Source organism: Erigeron canadensis, chromosome 7 (genome assembly GCF_010389155.1).
Source record: "Erigeron canadensis isolate Cc75 chromosome 7, C_canadensis_v1, whole genome shotgun sequence".
NCBI lineage: Eukaryota > Viridiplantae > Streptophyta > Magnoliopsida > Asterales > Asteraceae > Erigeron > Erigeron canadensis.
Genome location: NC_057767.1, coordinates 3172414 through 3190635, shown reverse-complemented (window position 1 = coordinate 3190635; position 18222 = coordinate 3172414). Strand labels below are relative to the sequence as shown.

The window sequence follows — 18222 nt, the reverse complement described above, 5'->3', positions numbered from 1 at the left end:
AAAGATATTCATGCTGAAACTGTATTAGTATTGACCTTCAGCCAGGTTTCAATTTAAGATAGTAATCAAGAAAACATAATCATTAGAAACTAAAGGACTTCGACATAAGTTTTTACTCATACAATCTAATGATTACTAAGAAACACACCCATACCAAAACTTAAAACAGACAATGACGTCAAAGTATTTTGATCCAATGCAGCATATTTAGTGAGATTTAACATACTCCTGGACGATGTGGAGTCCTTCACTCTCCTCTCCATAATCCTGCAATATTTTAAAAAATAAGAATGAATGAAGATAAAGTATATATAATCGTATATTGAGTTTCACATGTGTTTCAAGTATACCTTCACAACGAGGCATGAGCATCCAACAACCTTCCTTGCTTTGCCTTCGGAATCGATCTTGCACAACTGTAAAGTTACAATCGAATTAAACAGTCAACAATAGAACTAGCATCAAACATAATGAATTAATGATCAAGAAAATTGTCTCCTGACATGTACAGAAAGGTAACTGGATAGCCAGGTCAGATAACAAGTCAAAACAGGTCAACTTGGACACAAACAATTCTTAGTTCCTTTACCAAAAGAATGCTATAAAGCAATGTGTTAGAAAAACAATGCTGTTACAAAAAACGATCTGAATATTCAAAACAGAACGCATTATATAAACTTTGGGCAACCTCCAAACCATTTGAGTAGGTTTCTTTTAGCTATATTTATTTTAACCGTTTGAGTTAACACCACGGCCAAAAAAAACCCATTCAGAAATTAATGGCTCCATATTACCTCTTAGAACATAACCGGATAAAATATATATTACAATGATTATAATTCTAGTTCAAAGTTAAAAGATTTGCAAAAGAGACTTACACCAGCCCACTCGCCAAGAGTCTTGGCACTAGGAACAGTTACAAGGCTCACGTTATGGTCAGCACAAAGTGCTTTGACCAATTTAAGATAATCAGGCTGGTTACAATCTTCAGCCAATACACAAAGCTGAGCAGCATGCTTTTCAATAACCTTTGCAGCCTCGTGAAGTCCACGGACAAGACCACCATGAGCAAGTGATTTTCTAAGCACAAGCTGCAATGCAGTCATGATGTCCATTGGCTCACCGAGAGCCGGAGCTGGAGCAGCTACTTCAACCGGAACAACACCCTCTTCACTGCAATACAAAAATGTTGATTATACTTACGATCGTGTTCAGCATAAATCATAGCAGACCCGATTGAGAATAGACATCTAAAATTAAATGACGGATTATGACTCTTATCACAAATATTACAACGGCGTAGAAAAGAGACTTACGCTGCCATGCTTTTATGTTGATATGATCGCCGAGTAAAACTGTCCAAGTATGAGAGAATCAAAGTCAGGTATAGAAACATTACGATAAAAGCTAAGTCATGATCGATAACAAAACGCTTCAATTGATTCTCAAACATAAGATTAGGTTATAATCCAGACAACAACAAGACCCAATCCCTGGGCGGGTTATGTCTAAACACCTATATTTACACCAAAAATAGGGGCATCAAACACGTGTCGACGCCAGAATGACGTAACACGCGAAGATGAGCTCAAAATACATTTGAGATTCCTTTTTTGTATATAAATTGATATGGGTTCAAAATCAGATATAAATTTAAAAGCTTCAAAAAAACAGAATTCATCATAAATTCAAAGGCCAAAAATCAAATATAATTACTGTATTTCTCATTTCTAAATTAAACTAAAAATCACTACCATTGATATTACTGTAATTACAATACTATGGATTTCTCAATCTGAGTAGCCTATAGATACAACCTATAGATACAGATATATACATATATATATATATATATAGAGAGAGAGAGAGATGGATACCCTGAAAGAAAGCAGAATACTGAGGAGGAGGAGGAGGAGGAGGGAGGGGGGAAGAAACAGGTCGGCTGAGGAGATTATAAAGGCTGTGAAACCTAAAACCCTAGTGATTTTTATTTCTTTGTTAAAGCGATAAGTTTTCCGTTTTTAGTCCTTGAACTTTTTTACTTTACAAAAGGGAGTAATGTTTTTGATCCAAAAACGAGAATGTTTTAGATAGGTATTGTTTTGATTCAAATCGGCATTTTCAAAACAAAAAAAGACTGTTATATGCCAATTATTATTATTATTATTATTATATTATTATTATTATTATTATTATTATTATTATTATTATTATTATTATTATTATTATTATTATTTTATTATCATTATTATTATTATTATTTTTAACAGTCAGTCGATATTCGACATCAGGGAACACCTAACCGTATAATGGTGAAGTCCTACACGTACTATAGAATACGAGATGTAGACCATAAGCCGTTACAGATAATTCAAAGGAAAACCCCCAGGACATGTCACTCTAGAGAGTCGAACCCATGACCTGGGTATAACCCCTATGATTAGACTCTTATAATTACGTTGTTATATTTACATTTCATATCTCCTATATATTGGAAGATATTCTAGGTTTCTATCTTTTCTACTCTCAAAAATTGAAGTTCATAGCAAAAACGACATTTTCATGGCTAGTCTAGCAGTCTTGTTCTTTTCTAACCATTTTAAAGATACTTAAAAGAAAATTCAAAGATTTAATTCAATGCTTCGACTGTACGATTTAGAATTCCTATAAACTAAAGTATTCAACTTAAAAGTTCGAACTTCAAAAATCCAAACCCAAACTAATTGATTTGGTTCATTTTTAAATTCTTTAGTTCCGAGCAGTTTTTGAATTGCCGGTTCCATTTTGCTTAGTCTTTACCTTAAATGGAAAATTATTACTCTGACTAATTTTGAAGATATACTTTCGAATCCATTCTTTTGTAAGCTTGCATGTATTTTATGTATACTAGTCTGCTGGTCATATACTCACGTGATGCGACAGTGTTAGATATAAAATTGTGGTGTTAAATTGTAATTTAGTTAAGTATAGATGGGTGTTCAACTATAATGTAATTAAGTATGGAGGGGTTATTATTTAATTAAGGGAGAAACTTTGTGTAATTAACTTTGGGTATAAATACCCCCCATTCCATGGATTATGTAACCTTTGAAACCTTTGTAGCCTTCATAATATATTTTTCATATTTCCTCACTTTCTCTCTCACACACTTAACCTTAATTCATAATTTAACATCTTTACAGACTGTGTATTAACGACAATAATAGCGGTGTGGTTATTAATGTAAATGTAATTGATGTAAAAATGGATAATGTAGTTATTTGAGGATTACAGGTAAATACTGTAAAATTAAGTTCATTAAGAGTATTATAGGTGTTTCGATTATACATTATAAATAGTTTAAGTAGAGATCTGTAAAAATAATGAATAAAGAGAGAGATATTTTAAGGTTATTAATATCTTTATTGTGTTGAAAAAAATTAATTAATAGAACTAAATATTTTACAATGTAACATTATTAGATGTTACGATCTTAAAATTTAGGTTAATCTTAAAATTTTAAGCTTTATGTATGGAAAAAAAAAACATGTGCCTAGAAATATAATTTGGGATAGTTAACCAAATGTATATCAGATGTTGTTCCAAATGATGACTTCAAACCATGCAACATCTACTGATCTTGACTCTTTAGCCATGCGATTGTTTGTAGACTTTTGATGACTTTGTCAATTGAAGTCTTCGTTGATTGACCTTGTTATCCCTCGCATGCTAATCATGTTGTCATTGGTGGAATTTAAGATGCAATCAATAATATAACTAAAAGAATAGGTTGGTATACATTTGGTATCCTCGATCCTCATCCTTTAGCATAATAATAGATTTTAGACCCGTGTCCAACACTGGACACAGGACTTATGATATTATCAATATTAGATTTTCATACATTTAAGTCATAAAAGCTTATAATTTTGAAGATATACGGTTCCAAGTAATATATTTTGCAAGTTGTAATACAATAATCACAGGTCATCACTGTCATTATGAGCTGAGACATATTGATGAAATTATGTGCCCTAAACATTTTACAAGGCACATAATACAATAATTTCTTTATTACGGATTTGTTTGAAACCAGTTTGTACTCATAATGTGATTATAAAGAAAATTATGAATTAAAATATAAACATATTTTTGATCCTAGTGTACTTGACATTCAAGTATATGTCTTTGATCATGATGCGGGCCTATAACACGCACAAGTTTATTCTCAATCACATGTCTTATGATAATTAGATAACAATTAGGTTGTTGTCATATTTTTTGATAACAATTAGGACTATTGACTTGAATGACAATTGTAACTTTAAATATTAATACGCAAAACTAATATATATAGAGAGAAATTTTTTTTTTTTAAAGGATATAATGAATCTTGAATAGAGTTCATATTAATGTGGATTTAGTATTCAAGTAACCCTCTTGTTAATCGTAATTTGTTTTGTAATCGTCTCATATTTTGTGAATCCTATTAGGACAAGGATGTTGTATATCATTATCTGTTATTGTGTTTGGAATAGGTATCTAGAGTTCATACTGTGTTTATATTAAATATTAAACTAAATATTAAAATTTATAATTAAAAAAAAATCTAATTTAATATATTATTGTATTAGACAACATTATCAATATTGTATTGGGATACCAATGTATGACATTTATACTTTATAGACAATAATTTATAATATTTTCTTATACGTTAATATTTATTTTTAATCATGTAGTCGACATTCATATTTATATGCGTAAATATATATATATATATATATATATATATATAAACAAAAGTCAAGAAAAGTCAAAACTGAAAATTTGAAAAAATCGAGAGATGTGATTACGCGGATTAAAAATAAATATAAATTAAGTTTTCAGGGCTAAAAGGTGTAAATTATTGATGGAAAACCAAAAAGTGTAAATTAATGAGATTTTTTCTACATATATTAATATAATAATATATCTGAATAATGACTATTATGATTTTTAATTTATAAGTAAATTAGATGATAACATCATCAAAAGTCAAATTGATAAAATCGAGCAATGTGATTGGTTAATAAGTCGTTAGTTCAACTGTCTTATAGTATATATTAAGATTAAGATTAAGATTCCCTCTTTATTAATCTTTTATTTTTTTAATATTATTTATTTAATAAAAATGACCGACCTTTAATAATAAAAATTTTATAAGCCAACACATGATAACCATCATCTACGACTCCGTGTTGTGAACAACTCGAAGAAAATCAAAACGTTCGAGATTGTCTTTGTTGATGAATTGTTTTGTATTTTTCAAATTATATACTTTACAATTTTTGTTTCTCTTTTTATTTAACTAAAGTTGAAAAAAAAGGGTAATCTGGAATGGTTAATTTTCATATGTTTCTTTTTTAGCTTTCATATTAATTAAGTTGTAATATTGGTCATACGCTTTTTGTTTCTCATTTTATTTAACTAAAGTTGAACAAAAAAGGTAAACTGGAATCAATATTTATATGGAGTTAATTTTCATATGTTTCTTCTTTAACTTTCGTATTCATTAAGTTGTGATATTGGTAATACACTTTTTGTTTCACAATTATTATAAGAAGATTTATATATCTTGAGATTACTCGTCCAATGGACGGGTCTGAACACTAGTTTTATATATTTTAAACAATTTATATAGTGTCAGTCCATTCTCACCCCAATGCAAACAAAACTTTGTAAATATTTGTAATGGTCTCTTTCATTGTCAAATTTTTAGTTTCTTTATTTTGGTTTTATTTAAAAAAAAATATTAAACATAATAACTTAACAAACAAACAAAACACTCTCTCTCCCACCCTTTTAAAATTCAGGTCAGCCACATACTGTCGCCGTCGTCCGGTCACCGGAAAATCACTACACATCTTTAAAGTCATCTACAACCACCCAACATCTTCTTTCACCACGAAAACCACTCGACACCATCCCACTACCACTTCACAACCACACCACCACCACCCCAGTCCCACCAGGAGCCGCCGCTCCACCACCAGGACACCAACGAAGCACCACTTTTCACCAACAACACCACCTTCATCATCTAAACTTAAAACCCAACACTTATATAAATCCCATCAACAAAAACTCCATTATCATCAAACAAGTTTTAGTCATCCTTTGTGGTTTTATTAGTTATTTAAGTTTTAACTTTGATTTTAAACACTTGAATCTTGATAAGAACATGAACAACTTTTTTTCTTCAAAATGAAGGCTTAATTGGTAATTGGTTTTGTGTTTTGTAAATTTTTTTTATTTCCAGTCAAGTGACATAAATGATTTAAATAGAGAGAAACAATGAATATCATCTAACTTTTAGTTTTATGTGTGTAAACTAATTTGGATGTAATAAGGGATGTCACCTATTTTGTTTTGGTTGGTGTATGAATAGTACAACCCTTTATATATTGGTAGAGTGCGTTAATAAAGTAACCATGTGTGTACCAACAAATAACAATAGTGTTTCACCTACGATTCAACTCTCCATACACATATGCAAGGCTGGTCTTGTCACTCAGCCACAATATAATGATGATAATGATATAGAAAAAAATATGAAGAATCTTGGCGGGAGAGAAAAAGCCAATATATAGAAGGAACAAAGAAACACATGACCATAATGAAGGACTCAATGACTACATTTAAAATTAGAAGGGTCAAAATCCAATATGGGTGAAATTCGCCCCCAAAATCAAACAATCAAATCTCATTAATGCCGTTAAGGATCTGTCTATGGAAAGGATGATTTTTTCTAGTTTTAAGAGATGAATTCTGAGATAGATGTTAATAGTCAAATTCTTTAGTGTCAATATCATGGCCTTTATAAAAAATTTTTTTGTTAGGGACATTTTAAATAATAAACTTTTAGTTATACAAATTAAATCTCATAAATGCCTCTAACAATGTGTTTACGGAAGGACGATTATTTCTAGAAAGAGACGATTTTTGGGATATGGTGTTAATTTTCAAATTCTTCGGTCTTTAAATTCTTTTTAGTTATTATCATTGGTTAATAGCTTAATAGTAAGGAAGTCTCTTTATGAAAGTTTGAATTTAAGAATACCCATGATCCGGTTAAAACAACATAATGTAGACTAACTGTTATGATATTCGTTTTATAAAAAAGAGCAAAAAAAGTTGTAGATGATTTGTGTGATAATTTTTTTTAGGGCATATGATCCCTGCAGTTGACTGTGGGGAAACAACACCCAAAAAAAAGAAAAATTAAAAGTAATTTACATTTTAAACCTTTTAGTTTATAAATTATACAAAATCCTCCCTGATAATATCTCTGCCATTGCAGGGATGATTAGCACTGTTTTTAACATTAAATTTTTGTTTTTTTACATGGAAAGACAAACCCAAATTCCCCCCTTTCCTCAATTTCTTTTCGAAATTCCAAACCGTAATTTTTAAACTCCGTTGTTTCTCAGATCTTACATCCCAAAAGTTTTTTAAATTTCCATTAATTACCATTTTCAATACTCATCATACCCACTTTAAATTTCACATTTTTTTTTCCCTTTTTGGTATCAATTAATGCTAACAATCTTCATTTCTTGGCACATTTTGCAGATCTTAATTAATGTTTCTTTAAAAGATTCAATCTTTTTTCGTTATGTATAATGTCAATGTTATCGAAAGGGGATTCGATACAAATAAGAGACGTGTGGGATCACAATCTTGAACAAGAATTTGCATTAATCCGAAATCTTGTTGATGAGTTTCCTTACATTGCTATGGACACAGAGTTTCCGGGCATTGTGCTTCGGCCCGTTGGTAATTTTAAAAACAGTAATGAATATCATTATCAAACGTTAAAAGACAATGTAGATATGCTTAAATTGATACAATTAGGCCTAACGTTTTCTGACGAAAAAGGGAATATACCCACATGTGGAAAAGATGGAAGATATTGTGTTTGGCAGTTTAATTTTCGCGAATTTGATGTTAATAATGATGTTTTTGCAAATGATTCAGTTGAGCTTTTGAGACAAAGTGGAATTGATTTTCATAAGAATAACGAAAAGGGTATTGATGCAATGCGTTTTGGAGAGTTGTTAATGTCTTCTGGGGTTGTTTTGAACGATGATGTGTTTTGGGTTACGTTTCATAGTGGATATGATTTTGGGTACTTGTTAAAGGTCTTGATATGTAAGAACATGCCTGATACGCAGGCGGGGTTCTTTACTTTGATTAATATGTATTTTCCCACTGTTTTTGATATTAAGCATTTGATGAAGTTTTGTAATAGTCTTCATGGTGGGTTAAATAAGTTAGCTGAATTGTTGGAAGTTGAAAGAATTGGTGTCTGTCATCAAGCTGGTTCCGATAGTTTGCTTACTGCGTGTACCTTCAGGAAGTTGAAGGAAAATTTCTTTAGTGGTTCACTTGAGAAGTATGCTGGTGTTTTGTATGGTTTAGGTGTTGAGAACTGACAACGTTAGTTCGTCGTTGAATATAGTATAGGAAGTAATAAATGATTTCTGAAATAAAATAGAAAACAAAATGTCAGACACCATATTTTGTACACATTTTGAGTAAAAAAAAGGTTGCTTTTTTGTTTACTAGCTTAATGTTGAGTTTTGTGGTTTCTATCAGATAAACATTTCCGCTTTTGTTATCATTTTGATCCCTTGAAGTAGCATGCTTGATGAATCTGCAAGAAAAATATGAAGCGGGTCATATTCAATGTGTGCTATTATCCATATCAAGGTATGCTTTCATGATATTCATATGGACCTACATTTTCGTTTAGTTAAATGTTGATTCAAAATCTTTAGTTAAAATCTCCTTACTTGACTGTACATGCTTTTGCCTGGCATGGATTTAACTTGCAAGTATCTCATTTGTGTCTCTACTGAGATTTTGAGGAGATGAAATTGAGTTGACCTGCACATGGAAGCCAAAGTGTGCATCCTCTTTTAAGTAGAGAAACTTGTAATTGTGTGCACCCATTAAGAAAATATTGGACTAGCATCATAGTCTGGCTACTGTTTCCATGTGTTCTATTACATCAACACGTTGCATCTACATATAGTATATCTGGACAACTTCTTTCCGTTTGCTTGTCAAGTTGATGAAAATCTATTGGCCTTCTTGGATCAGTCTTTTTACTGCTCTTTGTAATTGCACAATTCTATTACGGTGTGTTTGGTAAAGAGAAATTTGGGTAAATGAAGTGAAACAAAGGGATGAAATGTTGGAGAAATATGGGGAAATGAATGGTATCCATGATATAAAGGCACATAAACCCATACAAATGGTTTCGTTTCATGTTTGATCATTGTTAGTTGTAACATTGCTGCATATTTTATCGACATTCTGTGCATCGATACCTGTAAGCTCAGAGTCCATTTTTATCAATAAGTTAAGAGTTACAACATTAGTTGAATGATAGTTAGCATCCTAATAAAATTATGGTTAGATAAGAGGTTTTAAATCCATGTCTAAAAGGTCAAATGAAATACTAATACTTGAGGACCTTTGGTACTGTGTATTTACCTTTAATATGTTCCTTCTTACTACTATGATAGTCGAATAGGTTCAAGACTCAAGTGGAGGTGTGCAGTGCACTTAAGGTTTCAAAAGGCAATTAGGGGTTACAATACCCCACTTATTATTGCCTATGATTAATCTGTGTCATATCAACTTCACATCTAGAAAATCCCCTAACACTAATCAATAAAAATCTCTTATAACATTCCCAATACATAACTAACACATTACTAGTCCGAGATTCACCATTTAACCCAATAAAAAAAAAATCAACCAAAAAAATCATTTGCTTTTTTACTCTTTAATGAGTGGCCCAATAATGAGTTGATAATGAGTCAGCCCCAATGATATTGACTCATTATCAAGACAATAATAAGCAGACGATGAGTCTATAATGAGGGCACTGTGACCATAGCGTGCCACACCAAATCCATATGGGATGCATTTTGTAAGGAGTAATTGTGGGAATTTTTGGTGTCCGCACTACGGGGATATTGGGAGAAATTGTTTAATCGAACGTTTTGAGTGTCATTTATTGGTAGGTTTAGTCTTATATGTGTATATATCTTATATAATATATATATGTATACGTATGTCAAGAAGTTGTAACAAGTGAGTGAGTGAGTGACCATTGCAAAATACTTTGGGATTGGACAAAACACACTGAATCATTCATAACATGATGGGTAAGAGATCAAGGAAGCCTACACTGTCGATAATACAGAGTGTAATCAAAACACAAAGTCGATCTTCTGTTTCATAAGCTGTCACAACACCAGCCCCAGTGGTCTCTCGTTCTACATGGTGATTATGTGACCTAGTGTCTTGTAACCAACTTTGAGTAAACAATTCAATTTCATTTTCTTGGTTCTATTTATGTTGCTAAGAAATATCATATAAAAAAAAAGAACTAGATAATCTCATTTAATTGGCACATAGAGATCATTCGCTTTATATGTCATTTCTAGCATAAAATGTAAATTATAAACCATGTGTATTACTTAAACCTTGAAAACAAAACTCACTGAAACGGTGAAAAGGATATAAACATAGCATAGATGTATAATGAACGAATATGAGGTACTGTATGAAGCTACATATCCATCACGAATCCGTGATGGGTGTTAATGTTCACCCTTAAATATTTACAGTCCATGACTTGAAAGGAACCCGACATAATGCCAAATCTATGAGCCATTATAACGACATGTATACAAGTCATGATCCCACTAAATAAACATGCACCAGTCAAAACAATCTAAAGTCGTGGTCAGAAGGTGTCAATTGTCAAGCTTCAAATTTCTAATGTGGCAAATATGAAATATATGATCTGCAAGCCATTTGACAAGTTGCACCGAAAATATGCAGCTGATAGTATTCATTACTTATCATCATTTCACATCACCAGGTATGATTTCATGATATTCACATGGACCTAATATTTTGTTTGATCAAATAGTAATCTCTATAATTGGTTTTTGAGTGACATGGATTAAACTTGAAAGAATCACTCTTGCCTATTTTCTCAGATTATGAGGGCATGATAACAGGTGGACCTTCATAAAAGCCAGAACGTGCCTCTAGAAAATAAACATATAAATTCTTATTATTTCTTATGCTCCTCTGAGATATACTTACGACTACAATGGATATTCCAATTCTAATTCTATAATGACACAACAACAACAACAACAACAACAACAGGACCCAATCCCTGCGCGGGGTATGAGGGAGGTAAGCTGTAGACAGTCTTACCTCTACACAAAGGTAGAGAGACTGCTTCCATAGGGACCTCCGGCCACAAAGGAGTGCAAGACAGAAAATGAGAAATGTTTAGAAAATCATACCTGTCTGCCGAGAATCTGAAAAGAAGAAATACCTGTCTGTTGGGTCCGGCTACTATGCGGGTCGAACGTTTATCAATCATGCGTCCTACCGATATCTTAAAAATATGTTTGACAATACAAATACAAACTAATTCTATGGTGACAGTTTTTGATTAAAATTGTAGATGAATTCTATTAACCGCCTTAGTTTTTTCTCAACTCACTCAAAGGATATAGAACAAGGCATACATGAATGTTTTCTTTGCTCTGCCCAATTGATAGATCGGAGAATCAAATATCACATCTACCGTTCCATAGTATGTCATAACAATATTGCTTGAAACTCCTAATTTTCAAAGGTGAGTAAGCCACCACGTGATTTTGTAACCTAATTTGAGTTGACTATCTTAGGACTCCGTCACCTTTCTTTTTACATTTTTCTACGGGGAAGAATATGTAAATCTAAAAACATGAGTATCGCTTGATCACTGGAAACAAAGTTCACAAAAGCAGTTGAATATATATAGGTATTCTTGCCAAAGGATATACACAACGTTGGTATGAAAGACCAGAATTGAGGCCTTTTTCAAGACTTCGCATCCATTGTGAATTGTGCTTGATGTCAAAATTCATCCAAAAAAAATGCATACCCATTACTCAAAATGATGTATCAAAGCCTAACAAAAACCCAACCCGATCCCCAAGGCATACTACAATCATATTCAGATATCTCGATATCAAAATATACCATAAGTGAAACATGACCAGATAATAAAATTCAAAACATCAAACATGTGTTGTTGCAAAGACACTTGAGCAAACGTCAAATTTCTGACCAGAAAATGACAATGTCTCATCTGTAGCCATTTGACAGGTTATTAAGCAAAGAGCCTGTTTCTTGTTTTATTTTTTGCTAGCATCACTTCGGAACTGCTTAAAACATTACTGTATTCGATGACTAATTTTTAATGCATTCTTAATATGTTCATAATATTACTTAAGCAAATCCAAGCAGTAGGCTCTAGTACCAGAAGGAGCTACAACATCAGACAAATTAGATAAGTAGCTGGGATAGAGCATTGCTAAATGCCATCCCAAGACAGGTCCAAACACGAGCAGAAATCTGAAAGTTAAGTGTATCCAGGAGCTAGTTGTGGCGCGTATCCAAGAGCAGAGATCTAAAAATTAAACATTATATCACATAAGATTTATCACAACCACATTGTGTAAGAAGTTATACTTCTGTAATAGAGAATTTGCTGACATTAATTTGCCTGGTATATAGACAGAAAATTGCCTTATTCTGAATATATTATTCTAAATTGCAAAAACTTAAATACACTCCAGGTCACTTTCAACCAATTTTTTGAGTTACCCACTTGACAAGTTTGAGCCTTTGAGGTAAAATATAACCTGGATCTTTTACATCCCATCGGAAAAAATGATGTTTAGTTAAGTATTACTCTATATAAATATATAATTAACTAGAGTTGACAGGATGGCACATCAGGCGGGTTGGGTCAAGACCAGTTTGGATTGAACTGAGTCATTTCTTAGTAGTAGCTCCAACCGGAACAATTGTTACATATAAAAGAAAAGAAATGCACATAGTACGATGGCAAAGGGCATAATACAAACCTTTTTATCTTTTTCGCTTAAGGTTCTTCAAATTTTTCAAGATGTAGCTGATAACTTCCTTCAGTGTAGCTTTTCTATTATCTTTGAAGTTCCACAGCTCGGAGACCACATATCTTCCACTAGCATTGTATTCATTCATCTCTTTGTAAGCAGTAACCACTGCATCAAAGATACGGGGTCCCCACTCGGCCTTGAGATCTCTCAGCAGTTCATCATCTTCATTAACCACTTCCTGCATCATGCACAAGGTTAATTCTTATAGCAGGTTTAACAACAAAGTAATGGCAGCAAGATGCAAGGGTCACACAGGTTGGGCACATTTTAAAGCACCAATTCAAAAATAAATATATTACAAAATAATATGATCCTCTGAATAGCAAGATTTACCATATTATATGCATCAAAAATACACTTTGGGATTTGGGAACTTTAGTCAACGCATTTCATTTTTAGATTTACCCATTTAGCCGGTTGGGATAAAACATAACCTGAATCAACCTATCCATTATTAACTAATTAAAGTGAGTTGCAACTGCCACCTCTATCAAAATCCCGTTTAACTCAGAATGGATAGAACATAACCAGAACTTGCCCGTTCCCAAGTAAAAGGGTTCAAATTGCCATCTCTATGATAAATATTTCAAGAATCATACCTCGTGCGCGCCATTTACTAGTACGACTTTCATTGGATGCCACTCAGGGTTTTTGAGTTTGTCCTGCCATAGGGAACACAACTCCATGGCCTTAATCTCAGCTTCCTCGTAGCCGAACTTCTCCTTGCAGGCTTCTTCGAAGGATTTCGCATCAAGGTCTCCCATCCTCTTCACCCCGATATTCGTACGTCCACTCAACATATCCTGTAGACCCTGGAACAATAGAAAAACTTATAAATTAGACGCCTCTTCATAAAGGACAATACAAGATGGAGGCGACAACATGGGTGGACTGGTGGTTGGTAATGGATCAAAACAAGTTAAGGAAAATGCAGTTCTTTTCAATATATATTTAATAAACTTTAATAATCAATATTTATGATTATGATTAGAAAAACCATATTAGAAAAACCATATTATCACCGTAAATATTCAAGAAACTTAGTAAGTGGTAGAAGGCAATACCTTAATCAACTCTTTGCGAGCTTCTTGTAGCTCATCATTACTTTGACGCTCCTTAACCATGAGAGTTTGATTCAGTTCCTCGACCCCATCCATTTCCTCCATTTTCGATTTCAGTTCATCGTCCATCTTTTTAATTTGCTCCTGAACTGCTGAATCATCTCCCAGATGCTTCATCACCTGCAGTTTCCCTTTCAGTTCTTCGATTTCCATCTCCAATTTCTGTTTAGCATCTAGTTGTCTCTCCAACTCAAGTACTTTCTTCAAAGCCTCCTCCTTCTCTCTCTGTGATTTACAATCCAGACAGTGCAAATTCCAACCATCATGTACAAAGATGAATAACGATACACGGAAGTAGCAAAACAGGGAGTTGTGTCACATAAACAGGGAAAGATTTTGCATGACGGCTCTGGTCAACTTGAACACTATCCCACAAAAGAAATTTGAATAGTGTTTGGAATTATGCTTACCAAATGTTACTTTATTTTATAATTAAGATGGTCTAGGAGCAGTTTGCTTTTATACAAAAAACATACCATAGGCAACGTTCAACCCACCGGAGCAGTTTGCTTCTATGCTATTTTTTAATTTTTAATTTACCCATTTAACCCATTAGATGACAGCATTACCCAAATCGACCATATATAAGTAAATGGTTTGAAACTGCCACCTCTGAGTACATTCAGCATGTTTACCTTCTGCTCTTCAACCAGCCTCAAGACACTCTCGTCAGCTTTTTTCTGTTCCACGGAAGCCATTTGCAGAGAAGTGTTTTGCAGATCATTCTGGATTGAAACATATAGAAATGAATCATATAACTTGATTGTAAATATAAGTAGGATTAGCTTGTATAGAAACTCTGCCACCTAAGAACATCAACTAGTGAATACACTTACCTTTCTTTTATCTTCTTCTAGCTTCTGTTTATCACGTTCCGTTTTGGCCTCACTCATTTTGAGTTTCCTGCTCCAGTCATCAAGCTTTTTCCTACGCTCTTCCAAATCTGCATTTAGCATTTCCTGTTCATCTAACACCCTTTTCACATGCTCCCTGGCAAGCCGCTGCATTTTCCTTGTCTCTGGACAGGAACAATAAATAAAAGTTAGAATGACCTCACATGCTTTATAAAAGGCATGCAAGTGCGAGAACCTGAGGTGGAAATTTTGAGCCAATAACCATAAATGGAAAACTGATCTGAGATTTTATATCTAATAAGTCAAACGCGTTAAGCCAAAGCATCTGGCTGGAACGTTAGCAGTTCAAATGGGTTGAAAGTCAGCTGAAGTGTATTTTCAAATACATAAAAACCTCCAAAATAGTTTTACAGATTAAAAGTTACATCACTGTATTCGAAAAGTTAGATAGAGGAATCAAGACGAAAGCAATGGGGGAGTAACAAACCTTCATAAAAAGCTTGATGAAGGTTGTCTTTTTCCTCGAGCATCCTACTCAAAGACATGGTTTTCTGATTGTATTTGACTTGCAAATCATCAAGATTTTCATTTCTCATGTCAATTTCAGTTGCTAACTCCACGACGGCTTTGTTTCTGTTGTCAACAGCTTCTTGAACAAGATCAGCTATCGTTTTCAGAACTTTATTAGCACGGAGATATTCTCCTATCGGCCCTTGCGATTCAAAGTCACTCGCACGAGCTATCCATGCATAAATTCTAGAATCATTAGGATTTTCAGAAAACTTCCATTCTTTCTTACTGTGATGGGCAGCTTCAAATGATTTCTCAAACTCCATTGCATTCCTAAAACCAGTCCAATCATTATTAAATCCCACCAAAGCTTGTGCCGTCTGTTTATGGTTGTCCCATAAGATCTCAATAGTTTCGGGCTTATACTTCGCAAAAAATTTCACCCAATATTCTTTATTCTCAATATCTTGCCCATTATTGGCATCTTTGACTATGTTGACCACAAGTCCAGTCCAAGGCCAGCAATATAAATCATTATCTTCAGATACTGGAGCTGCAGGTACTGGAGCAGCCACTATCAACGGCTTTTCAGCCTCATCTGCAAGTTCATTTTCCAAATACATCTTTAAAGCAAGATGATTCGCCTTTTGTATAGCTTTTCGGTTTGAAGAACCTTTGCTCGCTCCAGTCGCGTGTTGATGCAGATCTTTGTACTTGAAATTCTGTTTCTTCTTCCCTGCGCAAAACGGACACCGAAGAATGCCATTTGGATATTTAACTTTGAGCTTCCCACTCCTCAGCTGCTCATATGGCTTATTTTTGTACTCAAGAATGTCCGAATCACTGATGTCAGAATCTGAACTAGAGCTGATATCCATCCACGCTGAAAAGAAACACAAAATTCAGACTTTAATGTACGAACTGCCACATAGTGAATCCTAAACACAACCTTAATGCCTATAAATATACCATTGTATCTAATGGCATTCAGATATCTTCACTTTCCCGAAATTTTTTATCAGGAATTTCTCAATCAATAAACATATAAAACCAAAACTAGCATACAAATTCACTGTCCTATACTCCTATATCTACCATGTTTAAATGCTGCATATTTTTAAGTCAATTTTTTTTCCCGGTCTAACCTTAACTACCACCCTTACGCATACTATATAACTCCTGTGTTTGTTACAATGTATTCACACTTAACTAACTTTTTCTGCAAACTAAAGTAATCCCTATAAAAAAATGTATATTCAGCGTATTCCTTTAGTTACAAGAGGACAATGCATTCCTGGGACTAACTATGGATATAGCACATTAGTTTACAATCGTAAAAATATTTTCTCGGACTTTATCGTCTGCTGTTTATACACACACACACAAAATATTTAGCTATACAAATCACGTACATGTACAACGCGCAGTACCTAAGATATACAATTACCATGTATTACTAAATGTTGCATTGTATATATCACCTACCATTATTATGTTTTATCATTTCCCACTACATTAACATCCAGTTAAACCTCATAATAAAATATTAAAATGCACAAAAAAAAACAAGACACATTTAATTAACAGTAACAATTATAATAAATGCATTATGAATACAAAAAATAAATCTAATCAAAATTTTTTAAAAGTTCAGATTTCATATTTTTTTAGTACACACAAATTATCACAAAGTGCACAAAAATAACTAAGTAAATAAATAAAATCCCTATATGACAATGCACGATATATATATATACATATATATATATAGAACATTGACCTGAAATAAACAAATTGCTAAATATATAAACATATATACATACATATGTGTGTGTCTAATATATATATATATATATAAATGTATTATAATGTATCATAAAATATTTGAAAAATAGGTGAAAATTCAGTTGTAAAATAAACATAAAAATAACAAACCCTAAATTACAAGGCGCCAGCAAAATGCAGAAAATATAAGCAACAATTTGACCTGGAATCAACAGATTGCAGTATATACAATATAAATATACACATATATCTATATCTATCTATATATGTATATAAGTATCATAAAGTACTTCAAAAATAGATGAAATTCAGTTGTAAAAGAGTGTACCTAGAATCAAAATTACTGTGAGAGTAAATAGCTGATTACGGCGGAGAAAAGGCGGCGCGTGGACAGGAAGAATCACCGGAGAATGATCGGAAAAGAAGAATGTGTGTATGTGTACTTTTTTTTTATTCAGGTAAATAATATGTGTGTGTGTGTGTGTGTTTGTTGGTGGAGTGAATGAGTAGGAGTGAGAAATAAAAAATGGAAAGTTGCTGCTGCCTGCTGTGTATGTGTCTGTTATAAAGTTTGGGCTAAAATGAGGCCCATAGAAAGATGGGCTAAAATGTGGAATGATTTTGGGAAAAAATTAAAATGTTGATAATAATTGAAGTTAATGAATTCCTTATGAAAAAAATAAAATAAAAAATTCTCTAAATATTTGACCAAGTAAATAAGTTTTGAAAAATGCTAAAAAAAACCCTTAGGGCTTTACTTACGTTTCCATACAAAAAGTTTACCCTTGATTTTTATGATAAGTGTACAACTATTTAGGGTATGTTTGGCAGAAAAACTTAGAGTTGGGGCTGTAGTTAAGGGCTTGGGACTAGAGCTTGAGGTTGGGGCTAGGGGCTGAAGCTTTTTTTTCAACTCTC

At 33.0% G+C, this 18222-nt stretch overlaps 3 protein-coding genes across 3 annotated transcripts; 1 reads left to right on the top strand and 2 right to left on the bottom strand.

The window, feature by feature from the left end:
- Window positions 1-7: 7 nt before the first annotated feature.
- On the bottom strand, window positions 8-1922 carry LOC122607509 (40S ribosomal protein S12-like). Its single transcript, XM_043780497.1, has 5 exons — window positions 1878-1922; window positions 1317-1355; window positions 879-1173; window positions 351-416; window positions 8-267 (listed from the first exon to the last, which is right to left on the bottom strand). The coding sequence occupies exons 2-5, from the start codon at window positions 1322-1324 to the stop codon at window positions 208-210; spliced, it is 429 nt and encodes a 142-aa protein (XP_043636432.1). The 5' UTR covers window positions 1325-1355; window positions 1878-1922; the 3' UTR covers window positions 8-207.
- Window positions 1923-7580: 5658 nt separating this feature from the next.
- Window positions 7581-8543, top strand: LOC122608597 (probable CCR4-associated factor 1 homolog 7). The gene has a single exon (XM_043781694.1). It carries the CDS (start codon window positions 7644-7646, stop codon window positions 8454-8456), a length of 813 nt encoding a protein of 270 aa, XP_043637629.1. The 5' UTR covers window positions 7581-7643; the 3' UTR covers window positions 8457-8543.
- A 3677-nt stretch (window positions 8544-12220) lies between these two features.
- LOC122607628 (factor of DNA methylation 1-like) lies at window positions 12221-17779 on the bottom strand. The gene is made up of 8 exons (XM_043780645.1): window positions 17633-17779; window positions 15497-16402; window positions 14992-15173; window positions 14791-14880; window positions 14099-14380; window positions 13634-13846; window positions 12981-13212; window positions 12221-12520 (listed from the first exon to the last, which is right to left on the bottom strand). Exons 2-7 carry the CDS (start codon window positions 16395-16397, stop codon window positions 12985-12987), a joined length of 1896 nt encoding a protein of 631 aa, XP_043636580.1. The 5' UTR covers window positions 16398-16402; window positions 17633-17779; the 3' UTR covers window positions 12221-12520; window positions 12981-12984.
- Between the last annotated feature and the right edge of the window lie 443 nt (window positions 17780-18222).